The sequence below is a fragment of the Panthera uncia genome, chromosome B4 (genome assembly GCF_023721935.1).
Source record: "Panthera uncia isolate 11264 chromosome B4, Puncia_PCG_1.0, whole genome shotgun sequence".
Taxonomy (NCBI): domain Eukaryota; kingdom Metazoa; phylum Chordata; class Mammalia; order Carnivora; family Felidae; genus Panthera; species Panthera uncia.
Genome location: NC_064809.1, coordinates 50,101,605 through 50,122,076, shown reverse-complemented (window position 1 = coordinate 50,122,076; position 20,472 = coordinate 50,101,605). Strand labels below are relative to the sequence as shown.

At 36.5% G+C, this 20,472-nt stretch overlaps 1 protein-coding gene across 1 annotated transcript in view; it reads right to left on the bottom strand.

Annotated features, from left to right (window-relative positions):
• PIK3C2G (phosphatidylinositol-4-phosphate 3-kinase catalytic subunit type 2 gamma) overlaps positions 1-20,472 on the bottom strand; it is a 348,760-nt gene that overhangs the window by 223,884 nt on the left and 104,404 nt on the right. Inside the window, exons 13-14 of the mRNA XM_049625158.1 lie at positions 19,604-19,735; positions 5,424-5,538 (exon numbers count right to left, since the gene is read on the bottom strand). Coding sequence (XP_049481115.1) covers positions 5,424-5,538; positions 19,604-19,735 — 247 coding nt within the window. The remainder of the gene's footprint in view (positions 1-5,423; positions 5,539-19,603; positions 19,736-20,472) is intronic.

The following is a 20,472-nucleotide window of genomic DNA, read 5'->3' as shown; positions in this document are numbered from 1 at the left end:
TGGGGTACCACGGATTATGGAGGATATAAAAAGTATCCTCACTTTCAGAGAACTTAAAGCCTAATTAAGAAGACTCTGGTCTTCTTCTGTGATTATGATTAATTAAGCCTGCCTTTGGTCTCAAAATTATTTTTAATGGAGTAATCCCGGAGATCTCAAATGTCTCCATTGCATGAGCCATGATACCTATTTGTTACATTCCCGCCTCAAGCATTGAGGATAAACTCCTGATTTCAAGAACAATAACAACAAAAAATTATGAGGCTCTTTCTTCTGGGGTATGGGAAAATATTCAGACCTGATCATCAACCCTCTAATTCACACCTCCTTATATATTTGGATATTGATTTCTTGTGTTTTGTTTATCCATCTTGTTTCACTTCCTCTCCTCATCCTTCTTCATTTACACTTGACCACCATGGTTCCTACTATGATTTCATGACTTGGAATGCCTTGAAGGAGCTTCTGTGAATGTCCCTAGCGTCCATGGCCATAGGTGCCCATGGGCCTAGCGTGGGGCCCCATGATTCTGTCAGCTTGTTCTAAGAACTACTCTCTAGACTGTAGATGTATTTTGGATTTTATAAGGCATACAACTGTTAGACCAGAAGGGCTATAGTAGTTCAGGGGCAAGAAAGCATACCTACCAACTGGATGGCAGTTTTGGTAAGTCTTAAGGAAGGAGTTGTAAAAGAGGGACCCATAAGACACTTCAGCAGAGATGGTAAAGAAAAAACAAAACAAAACAAATCTCTGATACATTAGGATGCAAATGTACTGTGTTCAAAGGACTCATATCAATAATAAGAATGTTGCCTCCCCCTAACATTGTTGATAATGAAAAGTAAGCCTGTAATAAAATGTTAGGTAAAGTAAAATACTTTGGGTGAGTGAGTAAGGAAGAACTGGTTTAAGAAGAAGGCCACTTAGGGGTGCCTGGGTGGCTCCACCAGTTAAGTGTCTGACTTGATTTTGGCTTAGGTCATGATCTTATGTAGATTGAGCCCAGCATCAGACTCCCTGTAGTGACAGTGCAGAGCCTGCTTGGGACTCTCTCTCTCTCTCTCTCTCTCTGCCCCTTCCCCACTCATGCTTCTGTCTCTCTTTCTCAAAATAAATAAATAAACTTAGAAAAAAGAAGAAGAAGGCCACTTACATAAAAGGAAAAACCATACACTCCGGTATGTGGATTCTAATAAGTGGACCAAAGTGTTAAGTTTAGAAACATCTGTAGATTGGGTTATAATAGTGATCAGAGGTATAGATGCACAGCATCAATTTTAGAAATACTAGATATCAGGTACTATGCTGGATTCTGGGGATAAAACACTCAATGCTTTCAGAAATCAAGAAGTCAATAGGAAAAACAAGTCAATGAGAAAGAAATATGTGGCCCATGTGTTGAAAAAAATCTTATTGGTTATTATGTGAACACAGAGGAAGGGCACTTAACCCCACTTGGGGTAGAAACAGAGGAAAGCATGTGGGGGATATTCCTATGGGAGAGCCTGTGGATTCTAAAAGATGAATATTAATTACACAAAGTCAGAGGAGGGGTGGGCAGTGGATGGTGAAAGGAAGAGGGAGGGCACACTGCAAGAGGAAACCGTATTTGTAAATGCACATAAGCTAAAAGCAGGACAGTGCATGTCAGAAACAATAACATTTTCAAAGTTGCTGGAGCTTGAAGTGTCAGACAAGGAATGGTAAGAAAACAGTGTGTGTGTGTGTGGGGGGGGGGGAGGGGGTCATACTGTAAAGCATGACTTAATTCTCTAGGTAGTGTTCAGTTATTGAAGAGTATAAATATAAGAGTAGCAGGTTCAAATTTAAGTTTTAGAAGGATCACATATGGATTCTGAATGAGAGAATGACAAAGCTAAAGGCAAGGAAACCAGCTAAACTGTTGTAACCTAGGAGGGAATTTCTGAACTAGGGCAGATGTGGCAAATTGAGAGGATACACTTAGGGAACATATGGGCGATAAATTGGCAGGATATAGTATATACTGATTGAGTAGGGATAAACAAGGAGGAGGCAAATGAAACAAGTGAGGGTATATGGGGGACATAAACATAAATAATTCAGGGGGTGAAAGCAATTTGGAGAGGAAGGTGAGCTCAGTTTGGGATATGTTGTCTTTGAAGCTGTCTATGGAATATCCAGTTGGGAGTTTTAGCAGGTATATGGCCATATTTGCCTGAAGCTTGTGGTGTGAAAGAACCTGAACTAGAGATAGACTAAGAAATGAACCTGGATACATACTGTGAACAAAACCTTAGTAATGAATAAGAGCTAGCAATTCCAGTGCTATGTATGTGTATGTGTATATGTATATGTATATGTATATGTGTGTGTATATATATATATATATATATATATCCAAGATAAATGAAAACATATTGTCTACACACAAATTTGTACATGAATGTTCACAGTAGTGCTATCTTAATAGTCAAAAGGTAGAAACAATCTAAATGCAATCAACTGATGAATGGATAAATGAAGTGTAGTATGTCCATACAATATAATATTATTCAACAACAAAAAAGGAATGAATACTGATATATGCTCCAATATAGATGAACTTTGAAACATTATGCTAAGTGAAAGAAGCCAGTCACAATAGACCAAGTATTATATTATTTGATCTATATGAAATGTGCAGAATAGGAAAATCTATAATGACAAAAAGTAGATTAGTAGTTTCTTAGAGTTGGAGAAAATGGAGGAATAGGAGGTGATAGCTGAAGTTATGGGATTTCTATTTAAAGTGATGAAATGCTCTAAAATTGATGTTGATGATAATTGTACGTATCTTTGAAAAAACTAAAAAAAAACTCAAAATACTATATTGCACACTTTAAATGGGAAGATTATATGGTATGTGAATTTTATCTCAAGAAAGCTTTTTAAGAAATTTTTCCAGGGAGAGTATATATACTGAGAATAGCATTGGGTAGCAGATGGAACCTTTGAGAACTTGTCAACAGAGAGGATTAGCAGAAAGGGAGCCTGGGAAGGAAACAGAAAGGATAATGAGAGAAGACTATTCTGTAATGGGGAAGAGAGAGTGCCAAAAGTTGCAGAGAGGGCTAGTATGAAGAGAAGTGAAACCACTGGATAGGCCAACTAGGAATAACAAGTAAACCAGAAAATAGTGAATGTAGACATGAATAGGGGGATGGGGTAGTAGAGGAATATAGAATAGAGCAAGTGCAACATTGATTAAAACTCTGCTTTTGATTCTTAAATTGTGATAGAGCCACTGTACTACATTGTATACAGGGAGAGGTAGGAAGTTGATCCAGGTAAATGGAATCATGCAATAATCTGTCTCCATTTCTGAACTCAGATCTACTTCACACCATTCACTGCTTCTGGTCTGTGCATCAGCCATAGAACCCCCTCCCTTCCAAAACAATGATGGACTTGAGGGATTCGGGTTCTGTGCCATATCACATCCCTTATCATACTAGGGTGGCTACCATGTGGCAGTAACTGTCTAATAAAGACGATCAGAAAAGTACAATCTTAAAGAAGTTGGATAGGCATAGTGTAACCCTTTCATTGTACAGAGGTGAAAATAGGTTTGGTGATTTGTTCAAGGTCATGAAGTTTTTTGTTAAAGAGCTAAGACTATAATCTAGATTTTCTAACTCTGAGCCTGATGTCTTTTCCCTGAGACCCATCTTGATTCCTTAACACAAACACTGGTTGCAGAACTCTAATTTCCTCACTATAATCTTTAGGTTGAAAGATTCTGCTCTAAATTTAGCTGTGTATAATTAAAGTGATTTTGGTCCTTAAGGGTTTTAACTTTAATACCTTAATAACTCCTATTTTATTTTGTATATTTCATCATTAATTAAAAATATCCTGAGAAGTTTCCTTGTATGTCTATACCATTTGAAATTATTTTATAAAAATTTATTGATTTAACTTTTTGCATACTTTTGAGTGATTTACATGCCTCTCCTTTTTTTATGTAAGATAAATTTAGTTATGGCTCCAGATGTCTACTTGAAAATCTATGCTGCTATTGAATACTTGAAACTTGTCCGTATATTCCACTTGCCAGGATCTGTGTTCTAAAGGAGCTATTCCTCTCATCTGAGAAGAATCATCTGTTAGTCTCCCTTCTTCTTCCACCCCCACTACTCCTGATAAAGACCCTTCTAATCATAACTTTATATCCTCAAAGCTCTGGTAATGATCAGACTTGGAAGATTCTCATTAAGCTGAGGTAGTTTGAATCTGGCAAGGAATAGTCTGATAAAAAAATGCATTGTCCTCTTAAAAGAAGGTAGTTTTCCTGTTACAATGGGACATCTACTAATCAATAAGCCATCATATGTTGAGTGTCTATGATGTTGTGCCAAGATCGAGCAAACACTTATTCATCATCATGTCTGTAAATTGGAAATAGACCTTTGGTTACTTCTTGGTGAGGGCTTATTTCAGAGTGGAAGCCACATTTTTATTGGTATTATTTTTCTCTTCCAGTTTCAGCATCTTGCTATCCATCTTGCTAAACATTGTCCCTCACCCTGAGCCTAGAAACTTAAGAGCTTAGAGGCTCCACTATCTTTCTTTAGAGCAACTATGCTCAACTGAGGGCAACTTTTATCCCTAGAGGACATCTGACAATATCAAGAGGCAGTTTTAATTGATTTAGGTGCTACCAGCACGTTAGTAGATAGAAGCCAAAGATATAGCAGTTCTCAGTTTTTCCTTATAGATATGGAAAGTTCACATTCCCTGCACTTCCATATATGGGAGTGGCCATGCTTCATGTATCAGACCAATATGATCACTTATAATGATGAACACACAAGGAGCTCTCAGCAGTAAGGACCAAAGCTCAGAATCATTAGCCACCTCTTATTCATGATTACAAATCACAGAAAGAAGAGAGACCTTAAGAAAAAAAAAAGTATGTTGAATAGATTTTGTTTGAAGTTTCTCCCCCACTGCTGAGCTAATCACTAGTCATATAGGAAACACAAACTTGAAGTATTTTAAGGAAACATGACACAATGCAGAGACAGGTGTAAGGTATCAAGTTAATAATATACACCAATGACTGTTTTCAGACAATGGACAGGAAAATGAATACACATAATGAATATAATAATGGCAATGCTCCATCCCTTTCCTTTATGATCATGTTTGGTGGAGAATGGCTTGAAATTGCTATTATGTAAGCTGGGAGAAAAGTGCTTTGAGAATACTGGATACAAAATAAAAGCACCAGAGGTTTTATGAATCCCAGCAGGTTAGAGAAAGAGAAGACTATTAAAATGTGTGATCCTAGAAGAAAATTGTTTCTATAATTGACAAGCTACTCATCAACCAATACTTTACATGAATACTTTTTTTTTCTTGCCATACATATTTTAATCTCATAGTCTGACACTTACCTGTAGGGTCACTGGGGATGGCTGGCTTATATCCCATACTCCTGGAGCTATCATTTCTATGGGAGGCTCACTCTGTAATGTCATGCTGAATAGCATAGACCCGAGAATGGACTTGCTACAAAAGACAACACATACAGACATACAGGAGTCACTTCATAAGGGAAGTTTTTATAACCTATAAATATTTTCTTTTGAAATGTAAACATAACCAGCTATTTTAGTGGCTTCATTCAGTAGCTAGAAAGGAATACAATATTCTATAAGCCTAGAAACTGATTAGTAGTTAATTTCTAATATACCACATGCATGGCTATGTTCACAGATAGCTACATTTATTTTCCACATGAGAAAACTGTTTCCAAAATAGTTTCTGACAGGTAGAGTTTTTCCTTAATTTCCAACAATATTGATTATAAGATAAGACTAAGAATCTTAGATTTATATTCTTGGAGTTATGAGTGCCTCAAGTCAATGAAGACATCAACTCTTCAGAACATTTTTTGCTCCACAAAATGACTAAATTCCTTGGGCATCATTAAAGGTATGAGCTCTAAATTTATAGAAAGAAAAGATTTAAATTAGCATATGATCTGAAGATTCAAAATAGTTGTAATTCACAGAGGAAATGCTTCTAAATAGAAAGATTTTTCATAGTCTGAATGTTTAAAAATAGGTTGTATTAACATTGTAAATGAGAGTGAATACAAGAAGCCTTTAGACAGGAAGAATTCATGGATGGTTTTAACAGCTTCAGTAACATCCAAATCCATAGATCCATATAGGAATTAAAAGAGAATCTACATGTGATTATATATATATGAATTAGATTATTGATAAAATGTTCCAATTGATCAGGGAGGACAGTCTTTGACTTTAACATACCAAAATAAAAATGTCAGCAAGTCAACAAAAATTAAATTTAAGTTTATAAAGAACTTTAAGGCATCAAGTGAGTCTTTTGAAAACAGTATAGAGTGGGGAGGAGCTAAAATGGCAGAGTAGTAGGAAGACCCTAGGCTTGCCTCATCCCTTGAACACAGTTAGATAAATGTCAAATCATTATGAATACCTAAGAAATCGAACTAAGGAAAGCAGAAAAAAACTTTACAAATAGAAGGAGACAGGAGGACACATTGTGGAAGGTAGGAGGTGCGGAGACATGGTTTTGGGGAGAAACAGATCACAGGTGCTGTAGAGAGGAGAGAGCCCTAGTTGTGGAGACATGGGGAGAGAGAAGAGCACATAGGGGATCACACAAGGAAAACACTTCCCCAAAGCCACTGGGTGGGAAAACAAGAGGGGCTGATTTTCATGAGTATTTGCAACCAGTGGCGCTCAAAGACTAGAGTTTTAGAGGTCCATGACATGGATGGTGTAAAGCCTTGAGGGTACTGCAGCATTACTGTAGAGTGGGCAGGCAGGTAACCCAGAGGCAGAGGGTTCAATCTGTGGATCACCTCAAATGTACTGGGAGAGACAGTTTACCCCTTCTTAGAGTGTATCTGAGAGAGGTGGCATTGCCTGTCTGGGGACAAAAGGAGCCAGCAGGCACCAATTCCCTCTCCCTCCCCTCAGCATAGGTGCAGAGACACTTGTTGAGGGCAGCTAACTCAGACACTGGCTGCTTAGTGTGTTTTGCTCCAAATTCTACACTTCTGAGCTCTTGTGCAAGTGCCTTTCTGGGTCAAACCCATACCAATCCCAGTGCAGTGAGATTGTCCCCCAGAAGACCAGCACAGATCCCTGACACACTAGCTCCCTAAAGTTTGGAATTTTAAAACTCAGTCGGGACAGAGCAAAAAGTCCACTGCACTTGTCCAGGCAGGCACTAACTTGAAGACAGATAATGTGAAAATAGCGGTCTGAAAAACACCTATAACACACAAAGGGAAGTATCTGCTCTTTTGGGAGGGCTTTCCCGGCAACAGCAAGCCTGAATTGCTCTCTCCAGGGACAAAGGAGTGGGCTGGTGCCCTTTCCCTTCCTTTCCCCTCAGCATAAACTAACTTTAGTAAACAGCACAGGGCCAACACTAGCTGCCTAACCTGTATACACCAACTCCCACCTCCCTGAGCTCTGCTGGTACTGCTTTTCTAGAGAAAGTGTGCCTGAGAACCAGCATGGCGGGTCCCTCTGCCAGAAGACCAGTGCAACCCCCCTGCATGCACCCCATCTACTGACCATAGAGTTCTGCAAAGCATGAGCTCTAGTGGAAATAGATTCAGGTCTTTTTTAACAGGCAGGTCAGAGCATACCTAGGTAAAACTCACCACACTCTGGCCAAGGTACAAACACTCCCCACTACAGGCAAGGAGAAACCCTGCAGAGGACTGACCTGAGGGAGAGCAGCCATAACACAGGGGCAGAGTATGTGCAGCATACACCAAAGACACTTCCTGAAGTGCCAGGTCCTGAACATTATATGACCTCTTCTTCTTCATAAAGCTATTACTCTCAGAGGCAGGAAACATTATAGGCTTTCCTAACACAGAAGAATACAAAGATCTAAACAAAATGCCAAGATAAGGAATTCATCCCAAAGGAAAGAACAAGAAAAGGTCATGGCCAGGGATCTAATTGAAACTGATATAAGTAATATGCCTGATCCAGAATTTAAAGCAAACAATCATAAGAATACTATCTGGACTTGAAAAGGCACCAAGGAGTTCCTTACTACAAAGATAAAATAACTTAAAAACAATCAAGCCAAAATGAAAAATTCAGTAACTGAGATTTGAAATCAACTGGAGCAGTGACCACAAAAATGGAAGAAGCAAGGAATTGAATAAGTGACAGAGCAAATAGAATTATTGAAAACAATGAGATTGATCAAAAGAGGGAAACAAAAATCTTGGACATGAAAGTAGACTTAGAGAACTCAGTGATGCCATAAAGCATAATAACATTCATATCATAGGAGTACCAGAAGACAAAGAGGGAAAAGGGGGCAGAAGGTTTACTTGAGGAACTAATAGCTGAGAAACTTCCCTAATCTGGGGAAGGAAACAAACTTCCAAATACAGGAAGCACAGAGAGTTCCCATAAAAATCAACAAAAGCAGGCCAACACCAAGACACATAGTAGTTAAATTTGCCAAATACAGTGGTAAAGAAAAATCTTAAAAGCAGCAAAATAAAAGAATTCATAGGGAAGACAAATAAGGTTAGTAGCAGCTCTCTCCACAGAGACTTGGCAGGCCAGAAGGCAGTGGCATAGTATATTCATCATGCTGAATGCAAAACCCAACAACCAAAAATATTCTATCCAGTAAGGCTATCTATCATTTAGAATAGAAGCACAGAAAGAGTTTCCCAGACAAACAAAAACTAAAGGAGTTTGTGTTCATGAAACCAGTCCTGCCAGAAGTATAGGAGACTCTTTGAGTAGGGAAAAGAAACAGAAAATCTCTAGAAACAATGACAAAATAAGCATTAAAATGGCATTATATTCATATCTATCAGTAATTACTCTGAATGTAAATGGACTAAATGTTCCAAACAAAAGACCCAGGTGTGTCAGAATAAAAAAAAAAAAAAAAAAAAAAAAAACAAGACTCATCTATATGCTGCCTACAAGAGACTCATTTTAGACCTAAAGACACCTGTAGATTCAAAGTAATGGAATGGAGAAATATTTTTTATGCAAATAGATGTCAAAAGAAAGCCAGAGCAGAAATCATTTTGTGCGACAAAATACATTTAAAAAAATTTTTAACGTTTATTTATATTGAGAGACAGAAAGAGACAGAAAATGAGCAGGGAGGGGCTGAGAGACAAGAAGACACAGAATCTGAAGCAGGCTCCAGGCTCTGAGCTGTCAGCACAGAGCCCAACGTGGGGCTTGAACTCACAAACTGAGATCATGACCTGAGCTAAAGGCGGATGCCCAACCGACTGAGCCACCCAGGCATCTGTGGCAAAATACATTTTAAAACCAAAAACTATAACAAGAGATGAGGAGAGCACTGTATCATAATAAAGGGGTACGTCAAACAAGACAATCTAGCAATTGAAAATATTTATGCCCCCAACTTGAAACACCCAAATATATAAAACAATTAATAACAAAAAGAAACTCTTTGACAATAATACAATAATAGTAGGGGACTTTAACACTCCACTGACATCAATGGACAGATCATCTAAGCAGAAAATCAACAAGGAAACAATGGCGGCACTGAATGATACACTGGACCAGATGGACTTAAACAGATACATTCAAAATATTTTATGAGCAAAATAAAAGCAGCATAATACATATTCTTTTCAAGTGCACATGGGACATTCTCCAGAATAGATCACATATTGAGTCTCAAGTAAATCCTCAACAAGTACAAAAAGATTGAGATCATACTATGCACATTTTCTGACTACAACTCTATGAAACCTGAAATCAGCCATAAGAAAAAGCTTTGGAAAGACTACACATACATGGAGGTTAAAGAACATCCTATTAAAGAATGAATGGATCAACCAGGAAATTAAAAAAGAAATTAAAAAAAAATACATGGAAACTGGGGCACCTGGGTTGCTCAGTTGGTTAAGCATCTGACTCTTGATTTCAGTTCAGATCATCATCTCACAATTCATGAGTTCGAGCCCTACATCAGGCTACACACTGACAGCATGGAGCCTGCTTAGGATTCTCTCTATCCCTTTCTCTATACTCCTTTCCTGTTTATGTTCTCTCTGTGTCACAATAAATAAATAAACTTTATTTAATAAATAAATAAACAACCAACAACACAAAATACAATTATAATAGAATATTATGAAAAATTATATGCCAAAAAATTGGGCAATCTGGGCAAGATATGGATAAATTCCTAGAAACATATAGACACCAAAATTGAAACAGGAAGAAATAGAAAACTTTAACAAACCCATAGCCAGTAAAGAAATTGAATCAGTAACCAAAAATCTCCAAAATAACTAAAATCCAGGGCCAAATGGCTTCACAGGGAATTCTACCAAACATTTAAAGAAGAATTCATACATATTCTTCTCAAACTATCCAAAAAAATTGAAATAAAAGGAAAACTCCAAAATCATTCTACAAGGCCAGCATTACCCTGATTTCCAAAACCAAACAAAAACTCCACTAAAAAAGAGAACTATAGGCCAATATCCCTGATGAACATGGATGCAAAAATTCTTAACAAGATACTAGCAAATCAAATTCAACAATACATTAATAGAATCATTCACCACGACCAAGTGGGATTTTTCTCTGGGTTGCAAGGGTGGTTCAATATTTGCAAATCAATCAGCATGATACACCAAATTAATAAAAGAAAAGGTAAGAAACATGATCTTCTCAATAGATGCAGAAAAAGCATTTGACCAAATACAGCATACATTCTTAATAAAAACCTCAACAAAGTAGGGATAAGAGGGAACATACCTCAACATCTTAATCACCATATACAAAAGACCCACAGCTAATGTCAACTTCAATGGGGAAAAACTGAGAGCTTTTCCTCTGCAGTCAGAAAGAAGACAGGGATGTTGACTCCCACTGGAAGTCCTAACTTCAGCAATCAAGGCAATCAAATTGGCAAGGAAGAAGTAAAACTTTCACTATTTGCAGAAGACATGATACTCTATGTAGAAAACCTGAAAGACTCGACCCCAAAATTGCTAGAATTGATACACAAATTCAGTAAAGTCACAGAATACAAATTCAACATACAGAAATCTGTTGCATTTCTATATGCCAACAATGAAGAAGCAGAAAGAGAAATCAAGGAATCAATAACATTTACAACTGCACCCAAAACTGTAAGATACCTAGGAATAAACCTAACCAGAGAGGTAAAAGATCTGTACTCTGAAAACTATAAAACACTGATGAAAGAAATTGAAGATGACACGCAGAAATAGAAAAACATTCCTTGCTCATGGATTGGAAGAGCAAATATTGTTAAAGTGACTATAAGGACCAAAGCAACCTACGCATTTAATGCAATCCCTATCAAAATACCACTAGCATTTTCACAGAGCTAGAACAACCCTAAACTTGGTATTGAACCCTAAAAGACCCCAAGTAGCCAAAGCAATCTTGAGATAGAAAAGCAGAGCTGGAGGCATCATGATTCCATACTTCAAGATATATTACAAAGCTGTAGTCCTGAAGATAATATGGTACTGGCACAAAAACAGACACATAGATTAGTGGAATAGAATAGAGAACCCAGAAATGGACCCACAATTACATGATCAACTAGTCTTCAACAAAGTAGAAAAGAATATCCAATGGAAAAAAGACAGTCTCTTCAACAAATGGTATTATGAAAACTGGACTGCAAGAAGCAGAAGACTAAAACTGGACCACTTTCTTACACCATACATAAAAATAAATTCAAAATTGATGAAAAGCCTAAATGTAAGACAGGAAACAATCATAATTCTGAAGGAGAACACAGCGGGAGCAACTTCTTACTAGGTACATCTCCTGAGGCAAGGGAAACAAAAGCAAAAATGAACTATTGGGACTTCAAGATAAAAAGTTTCTGTAAAATGTTGGAAATAATCAACAAAACTAAAAGGCAACATTTGGAATGGGACAAGATATTGGCACATGATATATCTGATAAAGGGTATCCAAAATCTATAAAGAACTTATCAAATTCCTCATCCAAAAAACAAATAATCCAGTTAAGAAATGGGCAGAAGACATAGACAGTGTTCTGAAGAAGACATATAGATGGCTAAGAGATACATTAAAAGATGCTCAACATCACTCATCATCAGGGAAAAACAAATCAAAACTACAATGACTTATCACCTCACATCTGTCAGAATGGCTAAAATTAACAGCATAGGAAACAACATGTTGGCAAGGATGCCAACCCTGGGGAACCCTCTTATACTGTTGATGGAAATGCAAACTGGTGCAGCCGCTGTGGAAAACAGCATGGAGGTTCCTCATGAAGTTAAAAATAGAACTACCTTATGATCCAGCAATTGCATTGCTAGCTATTTACCCAAGGAATACAAAAAATACTGATTTGAAGGGATACATGCACCTCTATGTTTATAGCAGCAATATCAACAATAGCCAAATTATAAAAAGAGTCCAAATGTCCATCGACTAAATGGACATAAAAGAAGTGACATATATATATACATACATACATATATGCACCACACACAATGGAATATATCTGAGCCATAAAAAATATGAAATCTTGCCATTTGCAACAATGTGGGTGGAGCTAGTGAATATTATGCTAACTGAAATAGGTAAGTCAGAGAAAGACAAATACTATACGATTTCACTCATATGTGGAATTTAAGAAACAAAACAAATGAACATGGTGGGAAGAGAGAGGCAAACCATAAAACAGACTCTTAACTATACAGAAACTGAGGGTTGCGGGAGGAGAGGTGGGCAGGCCAATGGGTTAAATGAGTGATGGGTATTAAGGAGGGCACTTTGAGATGAGCACTGGGTGTTGTGTGTGAGTGATGAATCACTAAATTCTACTCCTGAAAGTAATATTACACTGTAATTTAACTAACTGGAATTTAAATAAAAAGTTGAAACTAAAAAGAAAAAAATGAAAAACTATATAATTTCATTTTTCCCTTTACACAAACTATGCAAAATATGAAGGAAAAATCCAACAACTAAAGCTTTCTTTAAACCTTTAGCTTTCTGAGTCCTGCTTTTTTATTTTCCATGTCTAAAGATATTATTAGAAAGTGTCTGTCTAAGGGAGTATAATTTGTAAACATTACTAGACAGATATTTTTATATGACCCAAGACTATTCTAGGATGAATTTTGAATTTTCTTTATCCCTTTGTTCCATCCCTCCTCAGCTGGAGAAAGAAACTTGTTTTTTTGGTAGAATAATGAAGAGGGGATGGTATAGTCAGCTTAATGCTATAATTATTTGAAAATTATTAATATCACTTTTCATTATAGAGTATATAACCTTCCCCCAAATTTTCTGAAGCATCCATCTGCCTAGAAAAAGTTCTGGATTAGCTTCAGGCAGAATGCAAGAGGAAGGAGCATGTCTAACACCAAACCTGGAGGGCACAGATGTTAATGTTTTCCATAGCATTTATAGAAAACATTCTGTCCATGCTTAAGGGTTAACAGGAATGAGGAAAGAGGATGTGGCATATTGGGTGGAGATTGCCACCACTTTCTAGCAATTTGAGATTATGGGAAGCAGAAGACGGAGAAAGAGGAAGTAGAATGAGTATGGCTGACCTAGGTGTCCCAATTTCCCCCTCTTCTGCCTTTGCAAGGCAGATGTGGAGGAATGTTAGATGAATGAGCACAGCAAAATGTTGAAGACAGAGCGTGCTCCTCTAACACTCTGTGTTTCAAATCCTGGAGGAAAACCACATCTTGAGCCACTCCTGTACCTACTTGTGTTATGATTAAACTTTGGGCCCCATGGTAAGGACACAGAAGAAGCTCCTGAGTTTAACTTTATTGGGCCTTCTTTGTTTTTTGTGTAGAAGGGATGAGATGTAGTAACAGCTAAAAATATCTAGGTGAAGAGTCCCCAAAAAGGGGTCATGTGGTGGGAATAAAGTGTGTTTGTAATAATGGCACCTGACTGAACTATTCAAGCTGGGGTCAACTGGGAACTCTATGGTACCTAAGAGAGACCAAGTAATTCAGGGAGTGCTAGTAAACCCTAGCCAAGCTAGAACAGCCACAATCATGAGCTATACTAGCTGTAACAAGCAGTTACCAGCTTAAAACGTGCATTTGATTTGGATATCAAAAGTCACCAAGACAAAGAATCTGTTCCCTTCTGATCCCGTGTATCCGGACACCCTATTAGAAAGAGAATGAGGGTGTCAGGAAGCTGTCTGAGTGACTGAATGTTTTATCCAAATGAGACTGTTTATTTCTAAAATAACTATTTAGGGGCGCCTGGGTGGCGCAGTCGGTTAAGCGTCCGACTTCAGCCAGGTCACGATCTCGCGGTCCGTGAGTTCAAGCCCCGCGTCAGGCTCTGGGCTGATGGCTCGGAGCCTGGAGCCTGTTTCCGATTCTGTGTCTCCCTCTCTCTCTGCCCCTCCCCCGTTCATGCTCTGTCTCTCTCTGTCCCAAAAATAAATAAAAACGTTGAAAAAAAAATTAAAAAAAAAATAAATAAAATAACTATTTAAATTACTGAATTGACTAATATTTTGTCATTGTTGTAAAGTTTTTTCTCATTAGTTACAGGGTGGGAACTCATGAGGAAAAGTGTGATTTATTAATTGCATTTTTCTTCACATCTAAGTTATACAGTGAATTATACTTATGACCTTACTATATTTATATATCCTGGGTATACCTCACTTTGCAAATATAACTGATCTAAGCTGAATCCTACAGTGGATGAAGGGACTCAAGAATAACTGTTACTATCTGTCATTATTCTCCTTGGATGAAGTCTGGATGAACAGCTGCCATGGCCTTAACCCTGAGGCATATTGTGCAGAATGAAGTCAGAACACTTAATTCAAGTATGTGCATGAAGAGACATCAAGCAATAGAGAGCATAGTGAGAATAAACTTCTAGCTGTCCAAGTGAGGCTAATATAACACATACTTCAAGGAAATTCATGGGGGAAAGGATGTTTGGCACCATTCTTTGAGCTCTCTTGTGTTTGATATTAGCTAATTCACTTTCTGATAATAGATTACATATAATATCTTTTGAGGTATTGCAAACATGGCAAATAAATTCCCATAGACTTCTGTAAATAGAAAATATGAGGATGATGAAGACCATTAGTGGAATTAAAATGCGAAGAGAATGCATCTAAGAGTGATGGTGGTCTCATAAAGAAAAGAAAATGGAAACATTTAATACCCAGGCCAGTGGGGACCACAGTCATTTTTATAGTACTACTGTTAAAAGGTTTATTAAGTGAATTAAAATTAAGCATACAAAAAAAAAAACATTATGAAGATAGAAGATGGGAAACAGCTTATTTTGAGAAAAGAACACCAGAGGTTATCAAGACATCTGCACCTTATCTTCATTAACTAGCCTGAAATAGCTTAACTTCTTTGAACTTCTTTGATAAAATCTGTGGTTTTTCAAAGTAGTTTTTCCCCCCTGTGGCTTGATGGTTGGAGGTGGACTTTAGAAAGGTGGTGAGGAGATGGCAACTAGGTTGGATTCCAGGATTTTAAATTTCCCCTCTCACTCCTCACCCAACAACACATACATGGACTGGTCATCACTCTTATACTCTGAGGTTTTGAATAAGATGCCATTAGAAAAAGGGCCACAGTGCTAAATATAACATTTCAAAATATTTTTTTCTGGAATACCCTTAAGGATATGTTTTATTTCAAAATTGTATAAATTCTTATGCTTAGAAAAACCAACCCCAAATCCATGGCACTGGGAGAACAGATGGGCTGGTTTACCCTCTCTGTGTCCCTGTTTCCTCTAGCTGTGAAATCAAAGGTTGAAATAAAATAATTATTGTCACTTTTAGCTATAGGATTCTATGTGCATCCATGGCCTGGCATTCTGGAACCAAGAATAGAAAAAACTCCAGATCTGAGCAGCCAGCCTGTTCATAGGATCTGATGTTATAAAACTCTTTGGGATTCTGCCAATCCTAGGTCTAATAGGTTTCATATCCCAAAGCAGACCACAGGCAAAGCTGAGGCAGGAGCTTCTTGTATGTTGGTGAGAATGTCACAGTGCATTCACGGAGCAAGGTGTGACACCTAAGGGCAGGAAGGGAGGCAGTTTAAGGTAGTAAAACCTGTGAAGAGAAGTCAGCCCTGCCTTCTTGTTCTTGTTCAATTCTTAAGTAGACTGGTGACCTATAAAAAGTCCCTTAACCTTCCTTTATCATAGAGATCTTCATCTGTAAACGAGGTATTTGGACTATTTGAACACTGAGGGCCTCTCTTGGACAGGAAGAACAGACAATAGGGAATTCTTATCCACAACTTTTTTATATTTGATTTTGAGGATATATCTGAAATGATAAGACACAGTGGGGTCAGAGTTGTCTACTCAAGCAAAAATCTAAGGAAATCAAGTTGTTTTGAAATTAAGATTTATTTTGGTTCTCTTTCGAAAATCGAAAAAAATCCTAATTTTTCTGGGCTTTAATACACCTGAAAAGCTTTGAGAATACTGATGCCTGAGCCCCAGTGCAGACCAATTAAATCAGAATATTTGGGTGCACTTGGTTTTTGGATTTATTTTAAAATCTCCCCAGGAGATTCTATTGTTCAATCAGTGTGGAGGATTTCTGTGTTGAAGGAGTTGACCACAATTTAGAAATGCTAAGTAACTACCCCAAATTTGTTTTGAATTTAAGTAGGGAAGGTAGCTCACAGAAATTGTTGAGGTGAGAAAAACACTTTCTTATTGCAGTGTGGAAGCATTGTGAATATAAATGTAATGGAAGTTCTGTCTGCAAAAGAAAGGACTATAAAACTTCTGTGGACAAAATTTTACCTTTGTACTTTGGTTATTTTTTATAGACCTGAAGGTGAATTTGTGTGCTTCAAAATGTTAAAATTTATTTTTATTTGTAGACAGTCCTGATGCAGCCATAACTGATATATCTGAGTTAAATCACCATGGGTTCTTTTGAAAACCACTTCTGGAAACCACAAAGAGGCAGGAAGCTTTTAATTCTGCATATTTTCAGATTGTGGGTAGGTTGGAAAAAATAAAGATATAAGTGCTCAATACAACTCCACATGGCTAGCTATGGGCAATTCAAACTGTAATAAGTGACAGATTCAATATGAAATGTTTATGGGCCGGGGTCATTCTGTGAAAGAAAATGAAATTAAGTGGCCTATTTGCTGTACTCTGGAAATATGTGCATCGAATAAATTGGGTTAGAATCTCTGTCACTCAGAGCAATGAACACAGTGGGAGTCATCACATTTCCCCAAGTGCCCCACATGATGGATTGTTGATGTCTTGAAAAGATCTGGATTTCTTCAAATTGCTTAGCATAGAAGAGAAGCAGATTTTCTGATTTTCATGAGAAATGATCTTTCAGAAATTTATTTACAAATGCTTATCAAAGCGCTCTTTGAAGTAAGTTTTGTTTTCTGATGTGATGTCTCATCATCCACAATTTCAACACTTTCCCTTAGGAAAACACCACCAATATCAGTCCCAGATGGCATTAGTTAAAGATGAGCATTTACAAAAAATGTTTACTAATAATAAGTGATATATGACAAAACAACATGGAGGCAGTAATTTACTATCATATCCATATAGAAAAAAAGCCTTGAAGATTAGTTTGAAAGACATATATTCCAAACTTCTTATATATTTAATATTTATTGATTGTTATGTGCAAAGTAGTGTATTAGATGATGGACAGAAATAAAATGGACTGAATTTTTTTTTCAGTGAATAGCTAGAAATATTACTCTACAAATATGCTGGATGTTACAAATTCAGCAGTTGAAACTTTAAAGAAACTCACTCAAGAGAAGGAAGGGCACTTGCATAGCTGCTTCTAGTGCGAAAGTAATGAAAGTTCTTAGCCCACAATCAGATTTTTGAAATATTTGCTAGTAGCAGTAGGTATTCCTTTTAGGGCTAAACCATTTCTTTATTTTTTTTAAGATTTTATTTTTATTTTTAAGTAATCTCTACATTCAATGTGGGGTTCGAACCTATAAACCAGAGATGGAGAGCTGTATGCTCCACTGACTGAGCCAGCCAGATGCCCTAGGGCTAAACTATTTCTTATAGTCTTTGGAAATGTTATTTCTTTTTAAATCTCCTATAGAGTTTGATTTTTTCCAGTTCAATCTAGTAAACAAACCTCTACTGATTTCCTATTTATAAGAGGTACCATATTGGGTGATAGATACTATAAAGATAAATACATTACTTGTCCTCAAGAAACATATTTGTGGGGGCGCCTGGGTGGCTTAGTCAGTTGAGCATTAGACTCTTGATTTTGATTCAGGTCATGATCTCACGGTTGTGATATGGAGCCTCATGTCAGGCTCCAAGCCCAGGGTAGAGATTCTCTCTCTCCTTCTCCCTCTGCCCTTACCCCATGTGCATGGGTGCAAACTTATTCTCTCTCTCTGAGAAAAAAAAAAAAAAAGAGAGAGAGAGAGAGAGAGAGAGAGAGAGAGAAAAGAAAAGAAAAAAAATAAAAGAAACATATTTGTGGAAATGGACTCTTGCATGAAAATAAATAAGAGAGCAACACACACACACCAGATCAGAATTAATCCAACGAAGATGATCTTAAAGATTTATCATGGTTGCTTTGATGATAAATTATTATAATGACCAAATTTGGGAACAAAAAAACTGATGAACAATTTCCTTAGCATTTTATATTATATTATTTATATTATATATATTATATTATATTATATTATATTATTATATTATTATTATAATATTTATATTATATTATTACTATATATACATTATATGTATATATATATATATATATATATATATGAACATTATAACAATATTAAAAAAGCAATATGCATTCTAGGCTTTTAAAGATATTGTATTTTATAAGTCAATTCTAAAGCAAGTCCTGCCACATGAAAACTGACTAAGCTCATTTATTTGAAATATTTTTTCCTTAATAGCATAGAAAACCATGTAATTGACTTTGTCAAACATTCTAAGTATTAATTGCTCCAAATCCTTATAGTTAAGTCAACGTTAATTTTGCAATGACCAGTTCTGATAGAATATCTAAACTCATAGTTGGCTTATTTTTCTGAAAAATTTTACCTTAAACCTATCAAATATTTTTGTCTTGGCAATAAAGTATCAGCAAACCAGTTACATTGTATAATTTTACTTCAGCCAGAATTCCATGACTCACATTGTTTCTAAGTGAAGGTATTGATCTAAGTCATTTTGAATAACTAATTTCAGAGAAACTGGCTGGTCAGAGAAGGAAAAGCAATTTAGATTGGTCATGCCAATACTTTTTTTATTATACATGACCCAGTTGACAAGTTGAGCATGAGGCTTGTTTCTAAATCCATTTTTACAGTTTTGCTTTTCAGTTCCACCTTTAATAGTCATGACTTATATTGATCTACCTCAATTTTAGAATAAAATGTCTTCTTGATTTTCTCATTATGCCATATATTGCAAAATGTTCATTTCTAAGGGGGGTTTATTGAGATGAGAGCTTTATTTATCACAAATGATATACTTACTCTTTTGGAAACAATGGAAGACAAGTCCAGGCCAGTAAATTGGCATTATTGGTTGTACAGATAATTCCAAACAATCTTATAGTAAGCATGGATTCCCTTGGAAGTGACTTTATTTCAAGAGGAAAATTGATCCTAAAAATAAAAGAAAGAAGTAGATTACCCAGTTACAAAGATTTTTCATAGATATTTCCTTGTAATATAATGGTGTGTGATAAAATTAACTATTTGAATTGAGGGATCCTTTTGAACTTTTGTGTTTGATCTTATAAAAATGGAAATACAGCAGAAACACATAAAATAATGTGAGATTGGTTAGTCAATAAATGTGGATTTCTTTAATTATAATTTTGAGATGCAATCTTATTTTCAAAAATTACAATGCCAAGCATTTACTCTTTGTAAACACAGACTAATACTGTTTTAGGGAAAGGGGGGAGGGAGGAAATAACTTGAAACAAGTCTTAAAGCATAAATTTGCTATAATCATATTGAGATTTGGAAAAGAATATTCCAGGAAGAGAAAAGTACAAAAACAAGGTCATCTATGCATGGAAAGATTAAGTGTAGCTGAGAAACGGTGAGTGGCTCATTGTGGCTAGAACAAGCGATGTGGTCAAGTTGGTTGGGGAAGTTATACAGAATATAATTGAAAAGGTAGATAGTTGCCTGAATGCCTAAGAACTCCATATGCCAGGCAAGGGGATTTGAGCTTTTTCCTCATGGCAAAAGAGAATATTTGAAAAAGACAGCTAAAAATATACAGAATTGCTCACAATTTTCAATGTGAACCATTCTGGGTAATGATGAAATCCCAGGCATTTGGGGGATGATTGCTAAAATGTAATGGACATACCAATTTCTGGTTAGGT